General features: G+C 38.7%; 1 protein-coding gene and 1 long non-coding RNA gene across 13 annotated transcripts in view; one reads left to right on the top strand and one right to left on the bottom strand.

Annotated features, from left to right (window-relative positions):
* Positions 1–8,986: 8,986 nt before the first annotated feature.
* LOC121480722 lies at positions 8,987–13,984 on the bottom strand. 2 transcript variants are annotated; one of them, XR_005985082.1, is made up of 3 exons: positions 13,750–13,984; positions 11,319–11,557; positions 8,987–10,426 (listed from the first exon to the last, which is right to left on the bottom strand). It is a non-coding gene; the product is annotated as an uncharacterized LOC121480722 (long non-coding RNA). The 2 variants fall into 2 exon arrangements; XR_005985083.1 differs by lacking the exon at positions 13,750–13,984 and adding an exon at positions 11,658–11,786.
* A 630-nt stretch (positions 13,985–14,614) lies between these two features.
* The window catches only part of IKZF2 (IKAROS family zinc finger 2), a 155,304-nt gene continuing 143,757 nt past the window's right edge, over positions 14,615–26,161 (top strand). The window contains exons 1-4 of one of the 11 annotated variants that reach the window (XM_041737571.1): positions 14,615–14,938; positions 16,882–16,948; positions 18,573–18,621; positions 19,490–19,594. In XM_041737571.1, the coding sequence (XP_041593505.1) occupies positions 16,946–16,948; positions 18,573–18,621; positions 19,490–19,594 (157 nt within the window). In that variant the 5' untranslated portion in view covers positions 14,615–14,938; positions 16,882–16,945. Of the gene's footprint in view, positions 14,939–15,268; positions 16,041–16,672; positions 16,986–18,572; positions 18,622–19,489; positions 19,595–19,699; positions 19,829–26,161 lie in introns of those variants that run through there. The other 10 variants (XM_041737574.1, XM_041737577.1, XM_041737569.1 and 7 more) reach the window with 10 other exon arrangements.

Below are 26,161 nucleotides of genomic sequence, written 5' to 3'. Positions count from 1 at the left end.
GGGCGAGCAAACAAAAACTGGATAGTTTCTAGTCTCTGGGCAGATATCTTAGTTTGCAAATTGTCATAATCCTTGCACCCCCTACATGAGCGTGGGTTAATTTAGCTGTTTGTTGCTATGTGAGGTTTTTCTAGGCAATGACACATATGCTCTAATTTATAGTTGGCTGAGATCTGTATTTAAAAAAAACCCGAATCTGACATATTTCATTAGGAGAATTACATTTTAAAAAGCAAGCATGAGAAATGTGTATTTGATCCACGTGGCAGAGAATATGTTTATTTTTCTAATTTTTCTTTTCTTTAAATGGAAAAAAGGTTTTAAAACTTGGGAAGAAAATAAACAGAAAAATATGGGGCAAAACAATGGTCAGCTTGTGTGTCACTACAATAATCAATTACTAACTGCAATCACACTAATTTAAGAATGTCCTTTGAAAAACTGTTATTCAGATTATTTGCTTGCTTAATTTATTAAAGAAATACAATATAACCCTTACCAGGGCCAAGGGCTTTTCTCAGCCTTGATTTGATCAGTTACAAATATTACTTGCTTAATCCTATTGTTTTAAAAAACGCTTATGGGGTAAATTCTATTATTACTATCCACTTTTAATAGATGAGGAAACAGAGATTAAGAAATTTGTCTAGGGACACCTGGGTGGCTCAGTGGTTGAGCATCTGCCTTTAGCTCAGGGCATGATCCCAGGTTTGGGGATCAAGCCCCACTTTGGGCTCCCTGCAAGGAACCTATTTCTCCCTCTGCCTATGTCTCTGCCTCTCTCTCTCTCTCTGTGTGTGTGTGTCTCTCAAGAATAAATGAATAAAATCTTTAAAAAAAATTGTCTAACTATTAAGTAACAGAAAGTGATAGAGCTGGGATTTGACCCTAGGCTTTCTAGATTGAAGATGTTTAAATCCTGTGCCACCAATGACACTTTTGGGAGTATCAACTGGGTCAAATTTCTCTTGTAGCACTGAGCTAGGAAATTGTGTGTGCTTGGGATGATGAGTTCACAGGCTTCCCGGATAATTAGAGCAATTCGTCTTTTGCTTGGTAGCTATGAGTTCAGAAGTAAGCTTTGTGTTCATTTGTGGGGTTTTCATTATCAGAATTTCTTAGGATTTCTTCTTCCCCTTTGCTTCTTTGTTTCTTTCATGTTATATGTGGTTTTTCATCTTATTGTTCTCTGAATTTACAATGAGTTCAAATTCTTTTAGGAAGTTTTTGGGGGATCAATCGCTAATCAACTTCTAGCAATAACTACAAATCAGTCTCGAACAGAACTCCTTCATATTCTCCAATTTATAAATCAAATAACTACGGGAGACCTGACACGGCTACCATCGATTATTTAAGATTAAGGTGTGGCTAAACTAAACTGAAAGGTCACCTGAAACCAGTGATCATAACTTCTTTTAATATAACAATAAAGAGACACATTTTAATTGAATTTGGCCTTTTTCAAAGCATCCACTCTTTCCTTTAGTAGCTCCAGAAGAACCATTGGTCACTAGGCTCAATTTATATGGTGACGGTGAGGATAATGGTATCTCTTGACCTTATTATCCTAGATAAAATGATGCTGTGTCTTTTCATCTTTCACAAGGGCAGTTGCATGGTAGAAAATGAAAGAGTATGATTTTAGATGGCTTGCCTTTATTTAGCCTGAATTCTACTACTAGCTAGCTGGTAACATTGAAAAGTCATTTAAATTCGATGGGTTGAATATCATGTGATTAAAAACATCTTCATTATAGATTTCCATCTCTCCTTCCAGCTGGACATTTTAATCACTCTCTTATCTTATTCTTTTATTTCATGTGTGAAGAAACAAATATCAGAAATGAAGTACATCAATCATTGGAAAACAGTACAAAGGTCTCCTGATTTCTGGAATTTTATTAAGAACTCAAATATTGTAGGTATATCCCATCTTTCTCCCTCTCAATCCAGAGGTTACTGCTATTCTGAAAGTGTTATCTTTCTTTTCCATTTTATTGTACTTAGTACATATATACATATATATATGTAAATAAGCAATATAGAGTACTGTTTTCAAAGTTTATTTTTTATTTTACTTTTTAAAAATATTTTTTATTTATTCATGACAGATACAGAGAGAGAGAGAGAGAGAGAGAGATCGATCCTGGGTCTCCAGGATCACACCCTGGGCTGAAAGTAGCGCTAAACTGCTGAGCCACCAGGGCTGCCCCCTGTTTTCAATGTTTAATGTAAGAAAATTCTTTTACTATTGACCCAACATAATATTTTGGATTTTATCCATGCTGATATATGTGGTGGTATATATAACTGCTATATATTTTTAAAGATTTTATTTATTTATTCATGAGAGACAGAGAGAGAGAGGCAGAGACTTAGGCAGAGGGAGAAGCAGATTTAACACAGGGTGCCGGATGTGGAACTTGATCCCAGGACTCTCGGATCACACCCTGAGCTGAAGGCAGATGCTCAACCACTGAGCCACCCAGGCGTCCCTATAACTGCTATATGGTATTTTGATAAAGGGATAGACCTCGATTTGTTCATCTGTTTTCTTGAACAATGGCTTTCAAACTTTTATTGACCATGCAGTCCATAGGGGTAAAAATACATTTTATGTGGTAAGCCAGATCTGCATATCTGTGAAATCAAAGTTTACCTTTTTATTTATCCTTGTCGTATATGATGTACTGTACTTTTCTATTTCATTCTTTAAAAATGCTGGTTATGACACACTAAATATATAGCCCTCTATTAAGTCACAACCTGACATTTGAAAAACACTGTTCTTGAGGAATATTTTTCAAACTGCTACAATACTTCCAATACTCTGATACTTCTCTAGGATGGGTTTGGAAGCTAGGGGTCGGGGAATAAGTGCTGCTTAGAATTTTTTCAAGCAAGGAATGATGTAGGGAAGTAGGAATATATTAATTGATGCAACTAAATAGAAATAAAACCTGCAGATGGCTTAGGTACAGAAAACAAGTTTGTGAAGCACGGTTTTAAGAAGTTAGGCTGATTTCTTATCATGAGATAATTCTAAAAATATCTATAAGATTTTTAAATAAGTGATTCATATTTTAAATTGATGCTGCAAGCTTACTACTTTAATGATTCCTATTAACAGTTTATTTGTAAATTGGAATGAGTATTTTTAGAAAGTGAATAAAAACCACTCATTTTAACTTATATATTCATTTGTCACGGTGAATGAAGAATGTCATAACTCAGAGAAATGGCGTTATCTATATATTTCCATAAGCTACATCAATAAGCTTTATGCCTAAGTTGCATTGCAGCGTATTATTTACAGACTTAAAATACAAATGACTTCAGTGACTTACAGTCTCCTATGAAGATGTTGCAATGGGGATTTCTATGTTGAGTGGAAGTAGGACCATTTCTTTTTTTAAAAAAACTTTAATTCCAATATGGTTACATGTTATATTGGTCTTTAAAGGTGCATTTTATCCTATGGCCATGACTAGAGACATAAGAATAATTTGCTTTAAACAAGATTGGCCATTATTATTTGGTTTTTGGCATTATCATCTGACTTAAGTACTCCAGTCCTTTCATCATCAGCTCTCAGTATACAATGCTTGGCAAAATCTAATGACTTAGATGAATACACCAGTCTTCATAAAATCCAGAGGTCAGAAACTGCCTTGCTCTCTTATTCTGATTTTTAAGTAAGTAATGAAGTTGAGTTGACAGAGAAAGCCAAATCTGCCAAAACTCCAAAGAAAGAAAACTCAAAATGTAAGTGCAAGGGGAAGCAAGTGTTAGGAGGCTATCATCCCAATTAGGAGCCATGGTATGGCCATGACCTGTAGCAATTTAGGCCTCGTGAATCTTTCACGTTGGAATACAGTGCTACAATTTCTGGCCACAGTGTAAAAATGTAAGTAATGATAAGCATATTGTCAATTCAATTCCAGATCAAAGAAATCAGGAGGTTGATAAAGAAATTGATATGGAAGATGGAAGCTCCAGGTGAGGCTAACTCATCTATTCCACACTCTCAACTCAACCACTATTTGCTGTCTCCTCTGATTCAGTGTAACACTGCTCCTTCTCCTCCCAAACCTTTCTTACCATGGTCCCTGGAACTCCTTTTTCAAGCATAACAAGCCAGAAATTTCCATCCTACATCTGCTCATTAATTTAAAAAATACTTGTTTCCTAAATGAGAGAGCTCTTTGTTGAGGCCATGACTCCCTTTTAAGCTAGAATGAACATGTAGTTTAACATAGAAACAAGAACACTGGGGATCCCTGGGTGGCGCAGAGGTTTAGCGCCTGCCTTTGGCCCAGGGCGCGATCCTGGAGACCCGGGATCGTATCCCATGTCGAGCTCCCGGTGCATGGAGCCTGCTTCTCCCTCTGCCTATGTCTCTGCCTCTCTCTCTCTCTCTCTCTCTCTCTGTGTGTGTGTGTGTGACTATCATAAATAAATAAAATTTAAAAAAAACGAAAGAATCAAGAACACTTTTAAAAGCAAAAGAGGGTACTATTAATAGTTATGAAAGGACCATAGGTGTAAACTGGGACTGTTACTGACAAACCGGATGTTAAGGTCCCTACCTATAGTCCTCTCAAGTGAAGGCCACTCACTTTCCTAATATTCACCTAGCTCAGGGTTAGAAAATAGGATCAGCATTCCCTATACAACCCAAACCATTTTTTCAGACTATTTACACTACTGTGTAAAACTGCAGTTCCTCTGATGTTCCTTCTTCACTGCTACCTCAATACTCTTCAGGGACTAGCTCTTCAAAGACTTTAGCACCTAGTTCAATATCTTCCTCTACCTCCAAGACCCAAGATAATCTTCTGATATCCCATCACTTTTCTCATAGTCCAACCCATTGAAGTCATGACTTCTCAACCTCCATTCTGGATCCTGGCATGTTATTATTCAACAGAAATGACAAATTTCTGTTCAAAGTCCCATATATTTTCATATATCTCACTCAGTATTCCCTTTTAGACAAGTTCTTCAACCTCACTGGGATGCAAGGTCTCTATATCTCTCTACTTCTTGTGTTGGTCACCACCCCATCAGTATCCTTCTCTATAAAGCTTACTCAATAGTCCATTACTTTATTTCTTTTCATTAAACTCAACTTTTTTTTGATCCAGGGTCTTAGAGCTCTCTGTTGAAATTTCTACACTGGGTCAATCCTGTGGTTCAGATTTTCAAGAGTTTTATACCTAGTTGGTGAGCTCACCTATAAGTTATAGCATCCAGCATATTGATGGTTTACTTGTGGTCACCAGCCTCAACTGGTTCTTCTATTCTGCCTATTAGTTTTTCCAAATACATTTTAAAAATTAGCCTCTCTCACATTCTTCATAGCAAATATTTCAAGCTTATTAACTTTTGTTAAACTTTCAATCCATTCACTCTTCTCCTCACTCTCAGAAAATAACACTGACACCTTCTTCAAACCCTCCCCAACTTCCTATCACGTCAACCAACAGACTTCTTTGTAAATACTCATACTTTCTTGCTTTTCTTGCATACAAGAGGTATACTTATTTTATTTGTGCTCTATGACTTTTTTTTTTTTCCTGTCCCTTCAGGGACTTCCCTTCACCAATTTTCTTCTATCTCCAATCTCTAAATTGCTATTGGCACCTTCTGATCAGCATGCTTGAAGTCTTAAAAAAACAAAACTTTCCTCAACCTCACATCCTCCTCCAGCTCCTAGCCTCTGTCTTTCCTTTTATAGCCAAACTCATCGAGATTATTGTTTTATACTCACAGACTCTATTTTCTCACACTCTCTTCAGTGACTCCCATCTGTTTTCTGCTGCCATCCCTACAGGCAGCATTTATTGCTATTAGTCTCTTCCTTTATTCTTATTTCGCCTGGTTTTCCTCTTGATCTCTAAATGGTTCCGTTTGGATAGCTTATCTCAAAAATGCTATTGTCCCTCATGAATCTCCTTAAGTAGCCTGGTTTGATTGAGGCTGAAGGATTCGTTGAAGTTCTAAGACATGATATTCTTTTTTTTTTTTTTTTTTTAAGATTTTATTTATTTATTCATGAGAGAGAGAGAGAGAGACACAGGCAGAGGGAGAAGCAGGCTCCATGCAAAGAGCCCGATGTGGGGACTCGATCCTGGAACTCTGGGATCATGCCCTGAGCCAAAGGTAGACAGACGCTCAACCGCTGAGCCACCCAGACATCCCTAAGACGTGATATTCTTGAGGGTCAGGAGAAAAGTCTGGCCAGATGACAAGGGTCATGTGCATGTGCAAAATGGAATAAACATAGTGAGCTTCACTATCCAGGGTCTGGCCTTTAGCCTTGGAGGTTATAGAAATTCAAGTTTGTAGGTGTACCTAGGACAACTCAGAATGTTTAAATTTACAAAACATGGCTGTATGAAACTTAGAAATATCATCTATGTATAAAGGAAAGCGACTATTAAGTATACTCTCTTCACATAAGAAAGTTACATGAAAAGTGAAAATATCACTAAGTAGCTAATGTTGGGTTTGAAATTGATCAAAGCATTCTGTGTATGAAAGACTGTCTAATGGAATCAGGCCTTATAGCCTGCAATGTCTACCTCCACATTAGGAAGGAATTCCAAAAGTGTGTTCCCAAAGTCTTGGGAGAAGGATACCTCTCTCTTAGATATATTAGATTGTGAAGTAAGAAGATTCTTGTTTGAATATCAATGAGTCTTCTGTTAGGCATTTATTCTTGAACATAAGTATCAAGAGATGCTCAATTGTTTTTAAGAATATATTATGAATGAAGTGTCTGTCTGGGTGGCTCAGTTAAGCATCTGCCTTTGGCTTAAGTCATGATCTCAGGGTCCTGGGTTGGAGCCCCCACTGGGCTCTGTGCTCAGCAGACAGTCTGTTTCTCCTCTCCTTTTGTCCCCCGCCCCCACTCAGTTCTCTCTCTCTCTCAAATAAATAAACAAAATCATTTAAAAAACTCAGAATATATTATGAACATGCCAGACCCCTGGTTAATTTCATATTTTGGCTATCTCAAGATGTTTTGGGAAGCTCTTCTGCCTTAGGACAGGCCATCCAAAATCCTAAAAAAAAAAAAAAAATTTTTCCCCAAAGCCATCAGTCAGCTTCCTTCATAAGTAGTACCTCTGTTATCAAATAAAAGTAATATTTCTTTTTGTTTTGGGGAAGAAAAACCTGCTATGAGAGAACAAATATGTTACTCCTAATACCTATGCAAAGTGGGGTAGAAAAACCTAATTAAAAGACTATAGTTTTATGTCTCTATTCCAGTATTCAATTTGTAAATTAAAACATAGAAAAATCCTATTCTCACAGGCTTCCTTTAATGGATCCTAGCAAAATGTTCAAATTGACCTTTACTATAAACTGAGAGTTGCTCTCCACTAGAAAAAAATCTGTTATTTGAATTCAAAATGTCATTTAAGAATACCATAACCATTTAAAATCACAATGTTCACTACACAAATTCAGTCATTCATTTTTTGCACACTTAGGTCAAGTAAGTCTACAAAAGGAAGGAGTATGATGCTTATGTTTTTGGGAGCAGTGAATCAGAAGTGTTCCCTTTTGAAATAAAAGTGCAAATATGCTTGGTGAACCAGAACTTAAAGTTAAGATTTTTTATGTATCTCTTTGTCACCATTAATTGATACTCATTCTTTTTTTTTAAATAATAAATTTATTTTTTTATTGGTGTTCAATTTGCCAACATACAGAATAACACCCAGTGCTCATCGCGTCAAGTGCCCCCCTCAGTGCCCGTCACCCATTCACCCCCACCCCCCGCCCTCCTCCCCTTCCACCACCCCTAGTTCATTTCCCATAGCTAGGAATCTTCATGTTCTGTCTCCCTTTCTGATATTTCCTACCCATTTCTTCTCCCTTCCCTTCTATTCCCTTTCACTATTATTTATATTCCCCAAATGAATGAGAAAATATAACGTTTGTCCTTCTCTGATTGACTTATTTCACTCAGCATAATACACTCCTGTTCCATCCATGTTGAAGCAAATGGTGGGTATTTGTCATTTCTAATGGCTAAGATTCCATGGTATACATAAACCACATCTTCTTTATCCATTCATTTCTCGATGGACACCGAGGCTCCTTCCACAGTTTGGCTATTGTAGACATTGCTGCTATAAACATCGGGGTGCAGGTGTCCCGGCATTTTATTACATCTGTTTCTTTGGGGTAAATCTCCAGCAGTGCAATTGCTGGGTCAAAGGGCAGGTCTATTTTTAACTCTTTGAGGAACCTCCACACAGTTTTCCAGAGTGGCTGCACCAGTTCACATTCCCACCAACAGTGTAAGAGGGTTCCCTTTTCTCTGCATCCTCTCCAGCATTTGTGGTTTCCTGTCTTGTTAATTTTCCCCATTCTCACTGGTGTAAGGTGGTATCCCATTGCGGTTTTGATTTGTATTTCCCTGATGGCAAGTGATGCAGAGCATTTTCTCATGTGCGTGTTGGCCATGTCTATGTCTTCCTCTGTGAGATTTCTCTTCATGTCTTTTGCCCATTTCATGATTGGATTGTTTGTTTCTTTGGTGTTGAGTTTAATAAGTTCTTTATAGATCTTGGAAACTAGCCCTTTATCTGATACGTCATTTGCAAATATCTTCTCCCATTATGGAGGTTGTCTTTTAGTTTGGTTGACTGTATCCTTTGCTGTGCAAAAGCTTCTTATCTTGATGAAGTCCCAATAGTTCATTTTTGCTTTTGTTTCTTTTGCCTTCGTGGATATCTTGCAAGAAGTTACTGTGGCCGAGTTCAAAAAGGGTGTTGCCTGTGTTCTCCTCTATGATTTTGATGGACTCTTGTCTCACATTTAGATCTCTCATCCATTTTGAGTTTATCTTTGTGTATGGTGAAAGAGAGTGGTCTAGTTTCATTCTTCTGCATGTGGATGTCCAATTTTCCCAGCACCATTTATTGAAGAGACTGTCTTTGTTCCAGTGGATAGTCTTTCCTCCTTTATCGAATATTAGTTGACCATAAAGTTGAGGGTCCACTTCTGGATTCTCTATTCTGTTCCATTGATCTATGTGTCTGTTTTTGTGCCAGTACCACACTGTCTGTGCCAGTACCACACTGTGATACTCATTCTTTATGGGGTAGTTATCTTTTAACTCACTCTCTGTGGTTCTCTCATGTCTTTCACTTGTTCAGAAGAGCTCAAGGGAAGTATTGATGAATACCTGATGATAAAGTATTAGGTGTCAAATAGGTCATGTTTCACACAGATAGTCACTGGATTTGGTAGAGTTCCATGTTGATACCACATTTCAATAAACTTCTAAGAACATCATGGACATTTGAGTTTTCTTCCAAGCAGGTTCAATATTGAACAGTAGTTACCCAAAGGGGTGGAGTTAACTATGGCAGTGGTCCTGTATGATTGGTAAATACATCATGGTAGTTATTACCATCATGGGCTTTTTAGAACTTAAAACATGTCTTTGAGTCCAGCTCTGACAATATGCTTCCCCGAAAAGATAATAATGTATCCACATTTCAATTTCTTCATGTGGGAAATGGGGCTAATATTATCCCTTAAAAAGGACTACGGGGCTAAATGAGATAATGCATGTAACATGCTTATCATTATGCTTGGCGTAAAGTTAATGCCTATCATGGTAAAATAGGCATGGTATATAGCTGGTATACCATGGCATAGATGGTATATAGCTAGTCCCACTGATACTACATTGAAATCAGTTATATCATCAATCTTAAGTGCTATAGATTCTGCATAAGGATTTCTCAAAAATGATGTATTTCAAAAACATAGTCTTCCAATGAGGCAATTTCTGGAATATAGTTTATAGGACTTTTGATGATATCCTTAGTCTACTAAGTGGGACTTTCCCAGGTGTCTAGTACCTCACCATGACGTCAAGTTTTAAGTTCCTTTTTGAAGCGTGAACATAGCTGTTAGGGGGAGGGATACCGATAGTGTTATTCTCATCTTCATATATCATGTCTTGAGACAGTTCAGAATGCCACACTAACCTCTATATTAAGCTAACCTTTCTCTAAACCACAAGTCATGAGAATTGGGGGAGGTGACATTTGACTTTACTACCTGTAAATGACCTTTCTTTGATTAATTTCCCTCTTCCAAACCACACGCCATCTTTCAGAATTATCAGGCAGGAAACGGCTCCCCGTTTCTATCCCTGTGTGGCTTTTAATTCCCTAGGTTGTCGCCATCTGGTCATAAAAAGGGGGAAGATTGAATCCCAGGATCCTTTCCTTCACTTTCTGTTGGTGTGTTCTATTTTCTTCAGTCTATATAGGATTGTTTAAACATGTGATTAGATTCTGGCTGTACTGTGAAAGAATTTTGGTTTACAAGGAGTAGAGGCTTCTCACAAAAACTGGACATGTAATTCCATGAGCTTTTCACAGGACTGAAAAACAAAACAAAAGAAAACAGGATCATACTCCTATTGGCACTGGTTTAACTACCAAGTATTAGCCTTGCAATGTAACCTGTCATCTGCTTTGGACTATGGATATCTCTAGCAGAATCTCACTATTGGTATTATAAATCTCTAGGCTACTATGCCCTAATTTCATTTATCAACTCCAAAGTCAAATGGTCATTTTTTGGTTTTCTCTCTTATCCCCAGAGGGTGTTTATTATCTTGTATCCAACTTACTGCTCAGTAGACAACGTATGTTCTCCTTATTAATTATCCCTTCTATTTGTAAGCTGTGTCTTTAGAAAGTTGAATCATCTTTTTCTTCTTTTGTGCTAACACTTTACTGGAGAATTCATTAACCTCATTATACTTTCTGTGTTCATGGATTTTAGGGTGTTTAAGAAGAATGTTCTCCTCAATGTGTTTTAGAGTTGTTTTTTGAGCATCAGCTATCTACACTTGACCCGGCCCAAAGTTCCTTCATTTTTGCATTGATAGAATTCATTTCCTCATAATGCTGAACACAACTGCATCTTAAAGCAACTATGATATATTCTGATGACATCTTTAAGAATGTGTACTTTCATTTTGATTCAGAAACTTCTCCAGTCCTCACCCCCTTGGTCTAAGTTTAACTCCCACAATTTGTAATTCTCATTTGGGATAGAGATAGCTTATCTTCTGCTCTACATCAAAAGGTACTCTCTAGAAGAAATCTGATATTATTCTATCAAAGTGTGAATTTAAGTCACAATGTTACCTTTTCTAGGGACATGGGTATTTGCACAAGAGCCTTATCTCTAATTGCAAAGTGACACTCTTAAGAATTGTTAAAAGAAACTACTGTTCAGGGTGGATGGAATAAGAAGACCCTTACCATGGGGGACTCACATGCTATGCAAACAGACTCCAGATTATCAGTGTACTTGGGGAGGTATCAATATGCCTTACTTATGAACTGGATTTGGTATCTTAGAATGTTTTCTTTGAAATTATGGTTCTATTTCTGGCCTGCTTGCTTCTTCATGCTGTCAATCTAGGTCGACAGGAGAATATGAGACCATTGTTCCACATCCCGATTAAAAGAGAACACCACTTCAAAGAGAACACCACCACCTGACAAAAATAAAACAATAAGCAATCAGTTTAAAACATTGTGTCTGGTGCTTGTTAACTTTAACTTTTTCAGGGATTTAAGTAACTTTAGGGAACCTACTTTGGGTGATTATGTTCTATATCTGCACAACAAAGCCACCTAAATAAAAATAATTAATATATAATTAACTTCCAAAAATTTCCCCTTTAATATTAGGCAAGTATTACAATGTTTAGAATTGTCCCCTCTTGTCCCCTGCTAAAAACAAAAGTTAAAAACCATGGAGTAAATTCCTTGAACAACAATTCACTTTTATTAAAATTCCTTTAAATCTAACACAGATAAAATAAGCCATCCAAAGAAAACAAAATCCTTCATAATGTACCTTTTAGCTATGCTGCCTTTTAAAAATGTTCTTTTGCTAATTGCATTCAGTGATTACAGAATTAAATCTGTTGCGTTCTTTGTCAGTCAACTTGGTTTACGCATTATCAGGCATTAGCGTGAAATAAATTGTTTATGAAACAGAGAGGTCACATAAATGCATATTACTGAAAATTATATTTGATGTACAATTTTAACCACTCTTCCTCTTTATATTTGTAAAAATTATATTCTTTCCAAAGTGCTCACATTCTTCCTGTGGATGTAAGCCAGAGAGCTGACCTGTTGATGATGTTCATAACATTACTTATGAGCCAAGACTTGACCAAAGTCTTTATGAAATTAGACTATATCTTGTTATCCTACCCTTTTTGTCCCTTAAAAACAGTTTAACATACGAAGCTAGGTGAGTATGTGATTAACTCCACATTCATCCACTTAGTAAAGGTTTATTGAATACTGACGTACCAAACACTGTGCTAGTTGTGAGAGAACAGTTGTTAGCAGGACAGACTCTTAAAAAAGATGACATTCTGGTGGGGGAGACAGATTTTCTTTTAAAACTCAACAGATAAAAATATTTACAAATGGTACGATGAAAGAAACGTGCAAAGAGCCAAGATATGGGCTGGTGCTGGGTAGGCACAGTTTCTGGTAGGATGGGACAGAAAGGATGAGAAAGCAGCTATTTGAAAAATGGTGGGTGTGGGGTATGTTTTCTCCCCAACTCCTAACTCCCCAAAGTGAATATTTATACAGTACTGCACTTCCATGGTGGCACATTTTTATGCATAGTATAACCATCTACGTATTTTAAAAATGTGTGTATTGTAGTTACAGCAAAAGATGGAAATAAATACATCCTCTAGCCGCTATAAAAATACTGTAGAGAAAAACTGTGAACACAGTGAATTACTACAGTTTATACAAAGGTTCCTTTCTACAAGTACAATTGTGAGTCTCAGAGCCAGGATTATCCAACAGTAGAGGATAAAATAGAACCCCTGGTCTAAGGATGTAAACATAACCTTGACTTCTTTGGGGTGAGTTGGACATACTATGATCTGCAAATGAGAAAGAAACGTAAGACATTAAACCAGGGAAAAATCTCCCAAATGGTCTAATTCTCACAAATGGTTATGTGATCTTTGCCATCCTAAAATTTGGGAGCCATTGCCCCTTGCCTAAATCCCCCAGTCTTGGGGAGACAGGGCCACCAAATGTAAAGTGTCTGAATGCTTAGCCACTAGAGGGAGAGAGTGTGCCTCTGGTGCTTCCCGAGCCAATGAAAGTTAACTCCTGGAAAGGATAGGCTTTCAGGGGAGCTAAATTAAGCTCTAACCAGCTAGGGGTAAGGACTATTCCAACTCGAGTAGCTTTGGGAAATTTGAGGATGGTTCCTTAGGACTTCACAGTGGATCCTCTTCCACTAGTGATGAGACCGCTTAAACGATGCAGATATTTCACCTTCTTAATTCATCTTTTCCAAGGACCTCTTTGCAGATCCTTAAAACACAAGGCTTAAGTTTTAGAGAGGACTTGTGGCGATTCAGGGAAGTCATGTTTCCCTTTATGTTTTGGAAATTTATGTATGATGAACAACATTCCAACTTTCTAAGATAATTTAGGACTAAAATCTTTGCTGTCTACTGGGATGACTGGAATGATTTGTGGAATTCTGTCTTCAGTCTTCCTCAATTATATAAGACTTTAGGAAGATTTTTCTTTAGATAATAGGCTTAAAAAGATCCCCCAAACCCTGCCTTGCCAATACATAACTCATAGGAGAGAGAGAGAGAGAAAAAAAAACATATATATATAGACTCACAGGAATTGCAATTTTTCTTAAGATTGTCATGAAGTTGTTGCTGCCCTAAGCCCAACTGATTCCTTCTCCAATGAAAATTGGTCAATCTTGTTTGCACAATGGCACCAACTTTCATTTTCCATAATTCAGAAACGAGCTTCTCTGTACGATTGTCGAAAAAAAAAAAAAGACCCTTAAGTTTTTTTTTTTTGAAACAAACTCTAAAGAAGTAATCATTATACGACTTATATGCACAGTTATTACACAAATCCCACGGTGTCCATTACTCAGTGTTTATTAATGTGAATGGATTCCCCTTCCCACCTCGTTATCTAAAGACACGACCCAACCATTTACAGACCTACAGCCTAGGGTGTAAGATCTAGTTTGATGATCTTTATTTTCAGTGCAGCACTTCTCTTTCCACAGCAGGGAAGGAGAAGAAAAAAAAGAAAAAAAAAAAAAGACCAAACAAACCCAAAACTCTCCGCGACTATTTTTGGGATTCTTGAAAGGAGTAGGAGTACGATGCCTCCTCCTAACTCTTGCAGCATCGATCCCCTTCACAATCTGTGATACGGTTTCTCAGAAATGCTGTTTGGCAGTCCTGATAATTTCATGTGTTTTCAAACTCAAGCCACCCAGACTCCACAGTTCAGTATTTTCAGCTCCTTTCATTTTCCTTTTCCCTTTAATTATAGAAGCCTCTATTCCCTCTTTTTGCAAATGCGGTCAAGTTAGATGCTCCATGCTACTATTTGTAGAAGATACATGCTTTTTTTTTTTTTTTTTTTTTGCTCCCCCCCCACCCCCCAGGACGCTACTCTGGAGGTAGGAAGGCTGTGCTGTACCTGGCGGTGCAGACGGCAGCGCCCTGGGGGGTCGTGCGAGCTCCCCGGGACCCTCAGCCCCCCCACCCCCCCCACCCCGGGCTTCGGTGAACGCCGCAGCAGCCCCGGGGGCCGCAAGCAGAAGCCAACGCTCTAATTTTAAACTTGCACCGTGAGGCACTTTGCAGAGTGGAGCTCCGTCTCCTCCCTTCGCGCCCTCGCTTCCCCGGGACTGGCGCGCGGGGCTCCCCGGGGCCGCGGGTGGACGCCGCAGCCCCGCTCCCCGGGCGCGGCCTCGTCGCCAATCGCAGTTTGAAAGAAAACTTCGGCATGGACCTCGGGCCGCCGCTGCAGTCCCTCCTCCCCGGCCGGCGGAGAACGTGAGGTTTATTAGGACTCGGGGCGCGCGGGGCGGGCTGGGGGCCGCAGGTTACCTGGTCGCCCCCCCCCCGCCCCCCGCCCCCCGCGCTGCGGGGGGGGGGCGGGGCGGGGGCGCGCGGGGGGGCGCGAGGCAGTGCGCGCGCCGCGGAGCCGCCGCCGGGCAGCACTTGTCCTGTAATCGATTGCCGAGCGCGCCGAGCGGCCCAGAGCGCAGCCCCGCGCACACGCGCCGTCGCCGGCCCGCGCGCACCCGCGCACGCGCGCTCGCGCACCCCCCGCACCCACACGCACGCGCGCCGGGCCCCGCCGCCGCCGCCGCCGCCGCCGCCGGCCCGCCCTCCGCCCGCGGGCGTCTGCGCGAGCCCGGCCGGCGGGGGAGATGTGCTCCGGCTCCGGCTCCGGCTCCGGCGGATCGGTTTCTCGGGGTTTGACCAGCTGTCCCGGGCTAACCCTGCTCCTCGCTGAAGATGGAGGAAGTAAAAACAGGATTACCCTTAGCTCCAGATCCACTGCCTTAGTTTCCACCACCCACCGCAGTGCACAAACACACGTTAGGCTCAGGAAAGAGAGAGAGAAAGAGGCGATACAGTAACAGTAAACACACACAAAAGGGTGATGGGATTATTTTACTGCTTGCACTGCTGAGGTAAATCTCCGCTCGGCTTCGGCGTGGGGAAGAGCCGCTCCGGTTTTATTTGTCTTCTGGTTCCTAGATGGGCTATAAATACGCGTGTCTGATTTGCAGGGGGGGGGCGGGGAGTGTTTTCAAAGTTGAGCGTGATTCTGTAGCATCTCGTTTTGCACTGTGCTGTGATCAAGTGACTTGTTGCTGCGGAGCGGTCCCGGTGACAATACGGCGGCCGCTCGTGCGGGCGGCTCCGCGGCGGCCGGAGGGAGGGAGCCCGCGTCGGCGAGCGGGGCCCCGGGTCCGGCCGCTCGGGGCACCGGCCTGCGGGGATGCTCGCCCGCCCGCCCGCCCGCGGCTCCGCGGCCCCGCGGCTGTCAGGGCTCCGGGCTCGCCTTGCTTTGTTGTAACTCGAATTCCGAGGGAGACTGGGTAGCTTGAGATACCTTGCAGCCAGCCGTCCTGGTGGAAGGAAGGTAATATCCAGATCCTGCTGGAATTCTTGAAAAAAAAGCAAAAAAAAAAAAGAAGCTGGCATGACACATGTGCAAAGGCAGCCGCTCAATCACTTTGACAGGTTCCAGTATGGGCGAAAGCGGTGGCATTAAGATCTGATTTCTTTCTCTTTTTTTTTTTTTTTTAATTTTTTTCCCTTTTTTTTTTTTTTCCCCCTCCTCCCCCTTTTATTTTTATTATTTTATTTTGTGTGTGTGCCCAGGGCGAAAAGCCGCCCAGTGCAGTTGGCCTAGGCTCCCGGCTGCGATCTGACCGCCCCTCCCCTCCCCTCCCCTCCCCTCCTACCAGCCCCCCCCTCCACCCCCCCCCCCCCACCTTTTCTTTCAGTTTTCTTGTCTTAGCTTTTGGTCGATTCTTAAGGAACCGGTGGATCAAGTTTTTTCTCTTCTGGTTAATCGCATTGCTGTAGCACTGACTGACCTCTCTCTCCCTCTCTCTCTCCCTCTTTTTTTTTTTTTTTTTTCCTCTTTCCTGAAAGTACGTGGTGCCATTCCTGAGTGACTTTTCCTACTAGACCATCCCAAAGGGACGAGGGGGAGGGGGAGGAGGAGGAGGAGGAGGAGGAGGAGGAGGAGGAGGAGGAGAGGGGGGTGTTCCTTCTCTCTCATTTCTTGGTTTTGTTTATCAGCCGATCTGTTTGCAGGATTTGGGCTCGGAATGACCCACCTGTAAAGTGCTTTTCCTTCCTCCTCGCCTTGAACTCTGCAGGGGGCTTGGCGTGGAGGGGGCCAGGGAGGGAGAGAGAGAAGGGGGAAAACACAGAGAAAAAACTTCTTTCTTTCTCTCTCCGTTTATCTTCAGCCCGACATTGTCACCTCCTCTTTGAGGGGTTAGAAGAAGCTGAGATCTCCCGACAGAGCTGGAAATGGTGATGAATCTTTTTTAATCAAAGGACAATTTCTTTTGTATGTACATTTCGTTTCTCTTTCTCCTCTTTTTTTTTTTTTTTCTTCTTCTTTCTTTTCCTTCTTCTGAGGGTCAGTAACCATTTCATTGATGGGGGCAGACTTCTTTCGCTTCTCCCTGACGTTTCTTTTTTTTTTTTTTTTTCCTTTTTTGAATATGTGTGTGTTAAATGGTGTGTACAAGGCTAAAGAGATAAACTCATTTGTAAAATATCCGAGGAAACTGCTCCCCCTTTTAAACTTTGCGGATGCCTTTCTTGAAAGCCTTATGTAATCATAATTTGAAAGAATTTGATAACAGTACAGCAGGTTGAAATTTAAGTGCTATGTAGGGACTGAGTTGGGAATTTGATCTGATGATTCCATAAAGAAAGAAAGAAAAGTTTTTTTTTTGGGGGGGGGGAGGAGGTGGGGAGGGTGGTGGTGAAGAAGGGGAGGGGAGGGAGAAGGGAAGTGGTTTTGGAGACAAGAAGTGAAGCTGCCTGTTTTCCAGTAAGTAATGGAGAAATTCCAGGAGCCAGGGCTAAATATACTTGGCGATCAATACAGAAATGGCTCATTGTGAATAATTTAGCTGCTGGTGCAGTGAGAGTTTTGAAACTAAAGGCAAAAAGGACCAGGGCCAGAGGGGAAAAAAAAAAAAGAAAAAAAAGTAAAAATCTCCTCAGGACGTGTCAATTCTTTAAACTTTTTTTCCTTCAAAGAATACAGTTAGCTTATCGATCTTTTCATTATGTGAAATCAAAGCTAGGGGGTGTCATCCCATACAATTTACTTTTGTTTCTGAGAATTAAGTTCTTGTTTTGTGTCACTGGTGCATGAAAATAATTCCCCAAACTTTTGAAAAAGTGATCCCCTTCCCAAGAGCAAAAAAAAAAAAAAAAAAAAAAAAAAAGTTGGTGAAATTTTCAAAATCAGAATGTATTAAGTTGGCTTGGCATTTGTATCCAGCCTTCGTCTGGCAGGAAATTAAGGTTGCATTGAACAGGTGCTTACACAGAACTTAGTGTAGGCTAAAATGTCAATACAAGTCTGGGAGTAGGGTGACTGCCTGCAGAAGCCTTCGAGACACACTTGGGCACTAAATTTTTGTTTTGTTTTGTTTTCTTATGTTTGTTTGTCCTCCCCCCTCCCTATTAGAACATGATGAACCAACTTGCAACAATTGTGAATAGAGCTATCTGTATACCAGGGAAGTCCTCAAACTGCAGTGTGATTGTGGGAAGTAGTGAGTGGTAAAATACTTAAATCCCAGGGAAAGCTGGCACATTTGAGGTGTACCCTCCCTGTTTTTTTTTTTTTTTCCTTTAAGTAAATTCTGATTAACAGAGTCATTCCTTTCTCGCTACAGCCCATCTCACAGCACACTTATCTTTCCTATCCTATCTCCAGCAGGAATCAGATCATTTGCAGAAAGAGTTCAGTGACTTGCAAATGAGCACATACAGTACTGTAGTATGTTTCTTGGGCACAGGTTGCAGGAGCAGCAACATGGGCTAACTGCTTGGAGCTTCAAATAAGTTAAGCATTTAATGGCAGATACTGAAAGGAATCATTGTGTTAAGGGTATCATCTTTTGTATTGCAGCACTGCACTTTGACTATGGAAACAGAGGCTATTGATGGCTATATAACGTGTAAGTATTCATTTTCACTAATTCGTTATTGGTAATAAAATTGCATTTGTGTTGCCTGTATTTTATCTTCTGAATTATGTTTTTATCAGGGATTCTGTACTCTTATTTTCTGTCTGTTCACAGTTTCACCTTTAAATAAGTCTGAGGAAAATATCAGGAATATATATATCAGGAAATATATATATATATATATCAGGAAAATATATCAGGAAAATATCAGGAATATACCTACTCTATTAATGATAGTATGTTTAGTCAGTAGTGACTGGCTTAGCAGGTCAACACTTTTCCACTGGAGGGTTTTCATTTATTTTACTCTAAGTTTAGAATAAGTCAGGTTACATATATGTCTACTAATATGGCGTGTACTAAATATTTACTACTCTGTAACCTAATTTTTTGACACATAATGTGAAAGCTCCTTAAGTTGACCTTTTTTTTTTTTTTTTAGCCAACTTTCCTTTTTTGACATCCAGCTCTCTGATAGTCAGCATTTTGGAAAATGCTCGTTATAAATTACCCTGTGCTTAATAGTTAAATTAGATGTTCAAAGAAAACTTATTTTTTTCAACAGAAAAATACTTTAGAAATCAACTCTTTCAGTTGCCCTTATTTTACAGTTGATTATTATGATAATCAAATTTTGTAATTTCTTTTTTTTTTATTGTGGGCTGGGGTGGCTCTTCATTATTTCATTCATTTGCTATATATTTCTAAATTAAAATTCCTGATAGTTTCTTTTAAGGGAAAGATGTATTGCATTAAAATTTCAAGGCTATGCATGCCTCTGCATGTATGAAGCAAAGTTGGTAATTAGATTTTATGTGACAATGAACAGAGACTGAAAGATTTTATTTTGTGAAAGCAGGTGACAATGAGCTTTCACCTGAAAGAGAGCACTCCAATATGGCAATTGACCTCACCTCAAGCACACCCAATGGACAGCACGCCTCACCAAGTCACATGACAAGCAGTAAGTCTTCATTTTATGATTTTTTTTTTTTTCCTATTTCTCTAGCGACACACTTGAATTTGTTAGGTCTTTAGGGTCCTCTCACATTGTGGTGTAGTAGCTGCTATAGATTTTGCTAAAGAAAGAACAACACAGATTTATTCCTGTTCATTCTAGTATCATAAAACATGAGCCTGCTTACTAGTCTGACCTATCCCAAGGTGGCATTTGGGAGCTGGTGCTTACCTGTATCAGGTAAGAAATGTTAGACTTTGCTGGTTATTGTTTTGACTTGCCAGGTTTATGACTAGATTTGTTGTTGTTGTTAGATAAAAGAATATGGAAACAAGTCACTTCCAAAGGACTCTTCACAGAAAAAAAAAAAAAAAAAGAAAAGAAATAATTTTATATTGCCTTGGTACAAAGCTAATCCATCAGTGGGAGAATTGCAGTATTACTTTTTCTTTCTTTTTTTTTTTTTAATACGTGCAAGTTTCTTCACCAAAGTGATGGAAGTGAAGTGTAATCGGAAATTTATGGACCTGATTTAAATCCATTTCTCTAACAAAGTGAAAGCGTTTTGTTTTACCCTCTCCAGAGAACTGTGAAAATTAGGAAGGATGTTTTGAACTTGCAGGAATAGACAAGTTTGGGCTACTATTTTTGATAGAGTCATTCATTGATGTAGTAAACGTTGTTTTTTGGTAATAAAAGAGCAACTTCTCTGCTGTCCGTACAGAAGACAAAATACTTCATTAAGAATATGGTTTGTTTTCTCTTAATTATAATGTTTTTACCAGTTTAGTTATTAAGTGCAAATGCTGTTACTCTTCCTCAAACGTAATATGAAATACCGTGTTTCCCTTATACTTTTGTATGTGTTAAATTCTTCTGTAGAAAGGACATCTGACTTATATGTAAATATAACTTAATTTAAAAGTTTTCTATTTGGGTAATATGTGAGGGTAAGGCAGTTTCTTAGCTTTTTTTTTTTTTTTTTTTTAAACAAAGATTTAATAACTAAAGGAAACTGAATCTGCTACTAAACTATGAACATGTTCTCAAGTTAATTCTGATTATCCAGAGAGAACAAATGTTCTTTCCAGTTTCCTCTTATAGTTCTCAAAACTTGAGGTTGTTATAAAACTACTAACTTTGTAAATAGTAAAGACTTCTGAAGTATAAGCAAAAGTATATAAAGTACTATTAAATACATTTTGTAGTTCATTAACTTTAAGTGGTTGTAGCTATTGACTTGAAATTTTGATTGAACTATATGAATTTACCTATATAAAAGTTTTCTTTTTATTAATGGGAAGTATTTCCCAGGAGATTTCATTCTGGAAGCAATCGTTAAAAATCCTTTATCACATAGAAAGAAACATTAATAGAGAGTGAGTGAATGGATATTAAATTATAATGTTAATCTTTTATAATGGATCTTGTAACATTAATTTATTTTTTTGGCTAGTTGGCTATAATTTGACAAGTTATACTACTACAGTGTAGTTAGTACAATTTTTAGATTTTAACATTTAATGTTATTAGTTGCTTGGTACAATAGATTTTTTTATTTCTCTGATAATTTCTGTTTCAATTCCTAAAGAGTAAAGATAGATTGATAGGAAAATTTCTCTTAGAAGATTTAAGTACCGGCTTTAGAAACTTGAGAAACTTTGAATAATCATAGACTTTTTAGCTATCACCCCCTACCCACCACTAGGATATCAGCAGGAAAATGCGTGTTAATTGGCTCCTTTATTTGTGAATTTGATTTTGGTTTTGCAAGTACTCTTCAAAAAAGCAGCTCACCCATTTATTTTTAAGTAAACATCGCAGAGTGTGGGCATGATCAATTTGAACAAATAAGAACTGTGCTTTTCACATTTGAGCTTTCCTCACCCAGCCAACAACAGTAAAATTATGTTTGGTACAAGAGTTTTGTTTTGTTTTGTTTTTTTTTACCCAAACTTACTAGCCTGTGGCAATTCCACGTTAATACGGTTTTTGGCTAAGCTGCATGTGTTTTCGCGTTCTTTTTCCGAAGAGTTGCAGGTGAAATATTTGGCTCTCACTTCAGAGCTGTCTGTTGCATCCTTTATGTAGCCGGTCTTTACAGTATCTAGGTTACCCACTTAGGTGTTAGATGGAGAAGATACCCATTTTTCCTTTCTGTTAGATCTAGGAGAATATCAGCATTTTAGATTGCCCGAGCAAATAGTGGTAAAGAGGGACTCTTGTCTCTTACTTAGAACAAGAGACCTAAAATCGGTAACTCAGATGTTTTTCTGTAACTTGGAATAATTTATGAGTGTGCGCTGGGCCTGTCAAATTGCTTGTGGCAGAGATGATTGGTTTTCCTAAATCCATTTAAATGCATTGTTGAACTTTATCAAATGAAAATAGCTTATTTTTTTTTCTGCAGGATGTATATATATATATATATCTTCAAATACACTTCCTGAAGGGCTGTTGCGTCCAAAAACAGAATTGAAATTTTGATTGAAGGTATTTAAGCCAAAAGTAAATGGGAATACCTTTATGATAGATTAAGATAGCCTCCAGGAGCACCAAGGAGAGGACAGGATTGTATGTGTACAAGGGAGAAAGTTATTTTAAAACAGTTTAGGGGGAAAAAAAAAAAAGAATTAAAAAACCTTCCCCCCCCCCCCCCCCATCCCCATAAAGTAACATTCTGGCAGTAAAGTATCAATAACCTGTGATAGACCACTTCTTTTGGTTTTAGGAAACTGGTCAGTTTTACCACAAGGTCCTAGTCATTTGTTTAGGTTATTTGATGACTATTCTAAGATGAAGGGTGTCTGTACAACTTGCTGGCAGCTATTGTATAAAAAATAATGACAGCAGCTATCATTATTTGACAGTGCTAGGAAAAGAGCATTGGCAACTTGGGGGAAAACTAAAAATGTTATATTGTCTGCCGGCTTTTGGTTTTAAAATTCAGCATGTAAGGTAATCTTAAAAAGTAAAGGGTAATACTGATCTTAACATTTTACAGTAGTTATTTCCTGTGTTTTAGAATGAATTTTCTTAGAGAACTTTAGACTTTTGCTTATGGAATAGGATCTCTTTGATAAGAAGATGGGCATTGTTGGGCATTGTTGCCTGAGATCATTAGTGTACATATTGAGTCCGCTGACAATCTTCGGTGTCAGGGATGACAGTATATGCCTTGATGGCTACTGGAAATACACAGTGTTAAGTGATTTTAAAAATAGACTCTGGAAGTTAAGAATCTGAGACAGACAACTCAGACAGAACAATATAAAAATAATCCATATTGTATTTTGGCCATTCAGATGAATCTTACTTTGTGATTCCTTCTGTTTCTGGGTTAGCTTAATTCCAGTTCTTGCATAGTTGCTTCAGTATCGGTTTCAAATTGTTCCATCTATACATGCTGCTTACTATTTTAAGAAATTAAGGTTCAAAAATTCATAATTAATCTTTATCTTCTACTTTTATAATGCCAATAAGTAAATGTTCCTTGGAGATAGCTAATGGTATGAAAATACCCTGTGGCACAGATTTTGTTTCTATTACTTTAAGACTTTTTACATGGATCAACTTTGCAGTCAATACTATTTACCAGTCAGTTTGATGGCCAGGTGGCATGTATGGAATTGGAAGAAGTAGTAATTCTAGTTTTACAAGACTCTGACCAATAATCAGGTCAGGGAATCTAGTTTATTCTTTTCATAGTGCTACACATTCATTTTTTTTCTTAGTGAGTTTCCATTTTTAGAGCCTAGTGAAGCAGAAGTATATTATGTTTTCCATTTTTCTTATGTAGAAATGGAGATCTGAAGAAATCGGTTGACCTTGTAGGTCTCTTAACAAAAGGAGGGAGTTGTCAGGATTGGGACCAAAAAAACTATGATGTTACCTTGCGGGTTAGTTAGATCACTTAACTGTTCTCTCTCTATAATGTCATTATCTCAGTGTGTCCGCCTTGTCCAATACTGACCCATGTTTTAGTGACAAAACTGTATTACAGAAGTAGAGGAAGGTTATTATGAGGGCAGAGTGATAGCAGATAATCTTGTTAAGCAGATGCTCTTATGCACTTTAAAAAATATAGTTTATATTATGGGACTCACCAGCTTTCTGAATTGTCTTCTGTAGCTTGGTTTGGCAGTCACCCTTGGTTGGATTTCCATGGGATACACCCTAATGTAACACCAAATGGGCTTGATATAAAAACTCACTCTGTTTTGAGTTGTTGTACTTAGGTTTACGTGTATACCCAACCTACATTTAATTTTTACTTGTTGGGAAATTAGGAGAAGAGTTTGATTTGATTTCTTTACACCTATCAATCAAAGTTAAGTATCGTGGTTGTGACTTAAAAAAAAAAAAAAGGAAACTAAAGGAAGTATGTATGGGCAGGGAATTAACAGCAGAAATGCTGTATATTTGTCTTTGCCCCTCATTTCCCCCTCCTGGCATTTTTAGGCTGCCTCAGCATGAGAATAAAGGCCTGTATTCCTATAGAAGTGTTATCCTTATTGCCTCTGTCTTTGTCAAATATGTCTTTCCCACTGGAAGTACTTTTTTTTTTTTTTTTTAATGTAACATGATTGGTGAAGTTCTTTGGGAGTCTTCCTTCAAGCTTCAATGAATTGAGCTCTCTGGGTTCCTTGTTCTTTCTCCTAACTTTTAATACTGATGTATTTTGATCTGATGAAGTTCTGAAAGATCAATAGCAGGGCCACAGTTGTAAAGTGAGATAGAATGTGCTGTTTTTCTTTGATTTTTTTTTTCCCTTTATATCTATTTAGGTCAAATATATTTATTGATTGGGTAACATTTTCCTTTTGGTATTAATCAAGACACAGACTATCTATGCTTTGAAAGAGGTAAGGAGTATTTAGGAACAATGTATTCCTTATTATAAATGTTTAATCAGCACTCGAGTGAGAAAAGGACGGGGGATATAATTTATTGAGTATATATAGGAAGTCTAGCACTATGCTAGATGGATCCCTATTATTTCACTTAGTCTCAATGATAGCTCTGTGAGAGAAGTAGTTACTCCATTTTAAAAAAAGATTTTATCTATCTATCTATCTATCTATCTATCTATCTATCTATTTGAGAGAGAGAGAGAAAGTGAGAGAGCAGGGTGGGAGCAGAGGGAGAGAGAGAATCCCAAGTAGACTCCAAGCTGAGCGCAGAGCCCATGCTTCATTTTATAATACAGAATAAGGCACAGAAGCAGCAGATTATAAGTGGTTAAAGATATGGGCTTTGGAGTTACACATGCCTGTGTTAGAATTCCTGCTTTGCTATTAACTTGCTGTGTGCCCTTAGGCATGTTACTTCATGTCTCTGAGCTCCAGTTTCCATACCTGTAGAATGGGGATAAGCCATACCTGCTTCAGTGGACTGCTGTGAGTTTTAAATGAATATACACAAAACATGCACCAAGAACATGCTTAAATTCAATAAATAATCACTACTGGTATTGCTCAGAGCAGTCAAGGTACTTTATCATCGATCAGTGGCTCATAATAAAAAGAGTTTATTTCCAAATCCATTTCTGTTTGAAATTTAGGTCTTTTGCTCTTTCCTTTTTACTATGTGGAACAGAGATAGGGATTTCTAATAATTTAGAGTAAAAATTGAAAAAAAGCCTTTCTATTATTTAATATCTAGGAAGATTTCGATTAACAAAGAAGTAGAATTTGTCTGTATGTTAGAAATTCTTTTTATTAGGTTTCAGTGTTCCTGAGTGTAGTTTTATGTTTTTGGCTGTATGTAAAGAAATCATTGCTTACCTTCGGTGCTCCAAAGATATTGGTCATTAAGAATGGTAAAAGAGGGGATCCCTGTGTGGCTCAGTGATTTAGTGCCTGCTTTCGGCCTAGGGCGTGGTCCTGGAGTCCTGGGATTGAGTCCCCCGTCGGGCTCCCTGCATGGCATCTGCTTCTCACTCTGCCTGTGTCTCTGCCTTTCTCTCTCTCTTTCTCTCTCTCTCTGTCTCTCATGAATAGATAAATAAAATCTTTAAAAAAAAAAAAAAAAAAGAACGGTAAAAGAAAGAAATCCACTTAAACCTATTCATATCTATAATCAATTCTTTTTTTGAAGGTCTGTATCTAAAATTTTACTTCACTTGATGCTTCTGGTAGTACCATAAATTCTTATTTGATGATACCTAATCATGTTGTAGGCCAGATTGTTACTAATTGTGCATTTTGGGGTAATTTATTTGTTTTAAATTTGAAGTAAGCTTAAAAACTATAATTATCACTTCTAGGCATTTGCCATGTTGCTGCATCATTCTAATTGATTAGTTCAGCAAGTTTATAGACTACCTTTAATGCATCAGGCACTGCAAGGCGAATCCAAAGGTGAATAGTACACTGTACTCCAGGAGCTCATGCTCTAGTTTGAAAGGCATTTAAGCAGAGCATTATACTATGGTATGCTCAATGTTCTGATTATAATGGGAAGTGGACGGTGATACTAGTTCAGGAAGTCTTCTTAGAGACGGAGGCTGGTTGAGCTGAAACTTATTGAAGGAATAGGATTTAGAAGAGAAGTGGAAGGCTTTTTCCTTAT

The sequence above is a fragment of the Vulpes lagopus genome, chromosome 22 (assembly GCF_018345385.1).
Source record: "Vulpes lagopus strain Blue_001 chromosome 22, ASM1834538v1, whole genome shotgun sequence".
In the NCBI taxonomy this organism is placed as follows: domain Eukaryota; kingdom Metazoa; phylum Chordata; class Mammalia; order Carnivora; family Canidae; genus Vulpes; species Vulpes lagopus.
This window is presented reverse-complemented; position numbering and strand designations above follow the sequence as displayed.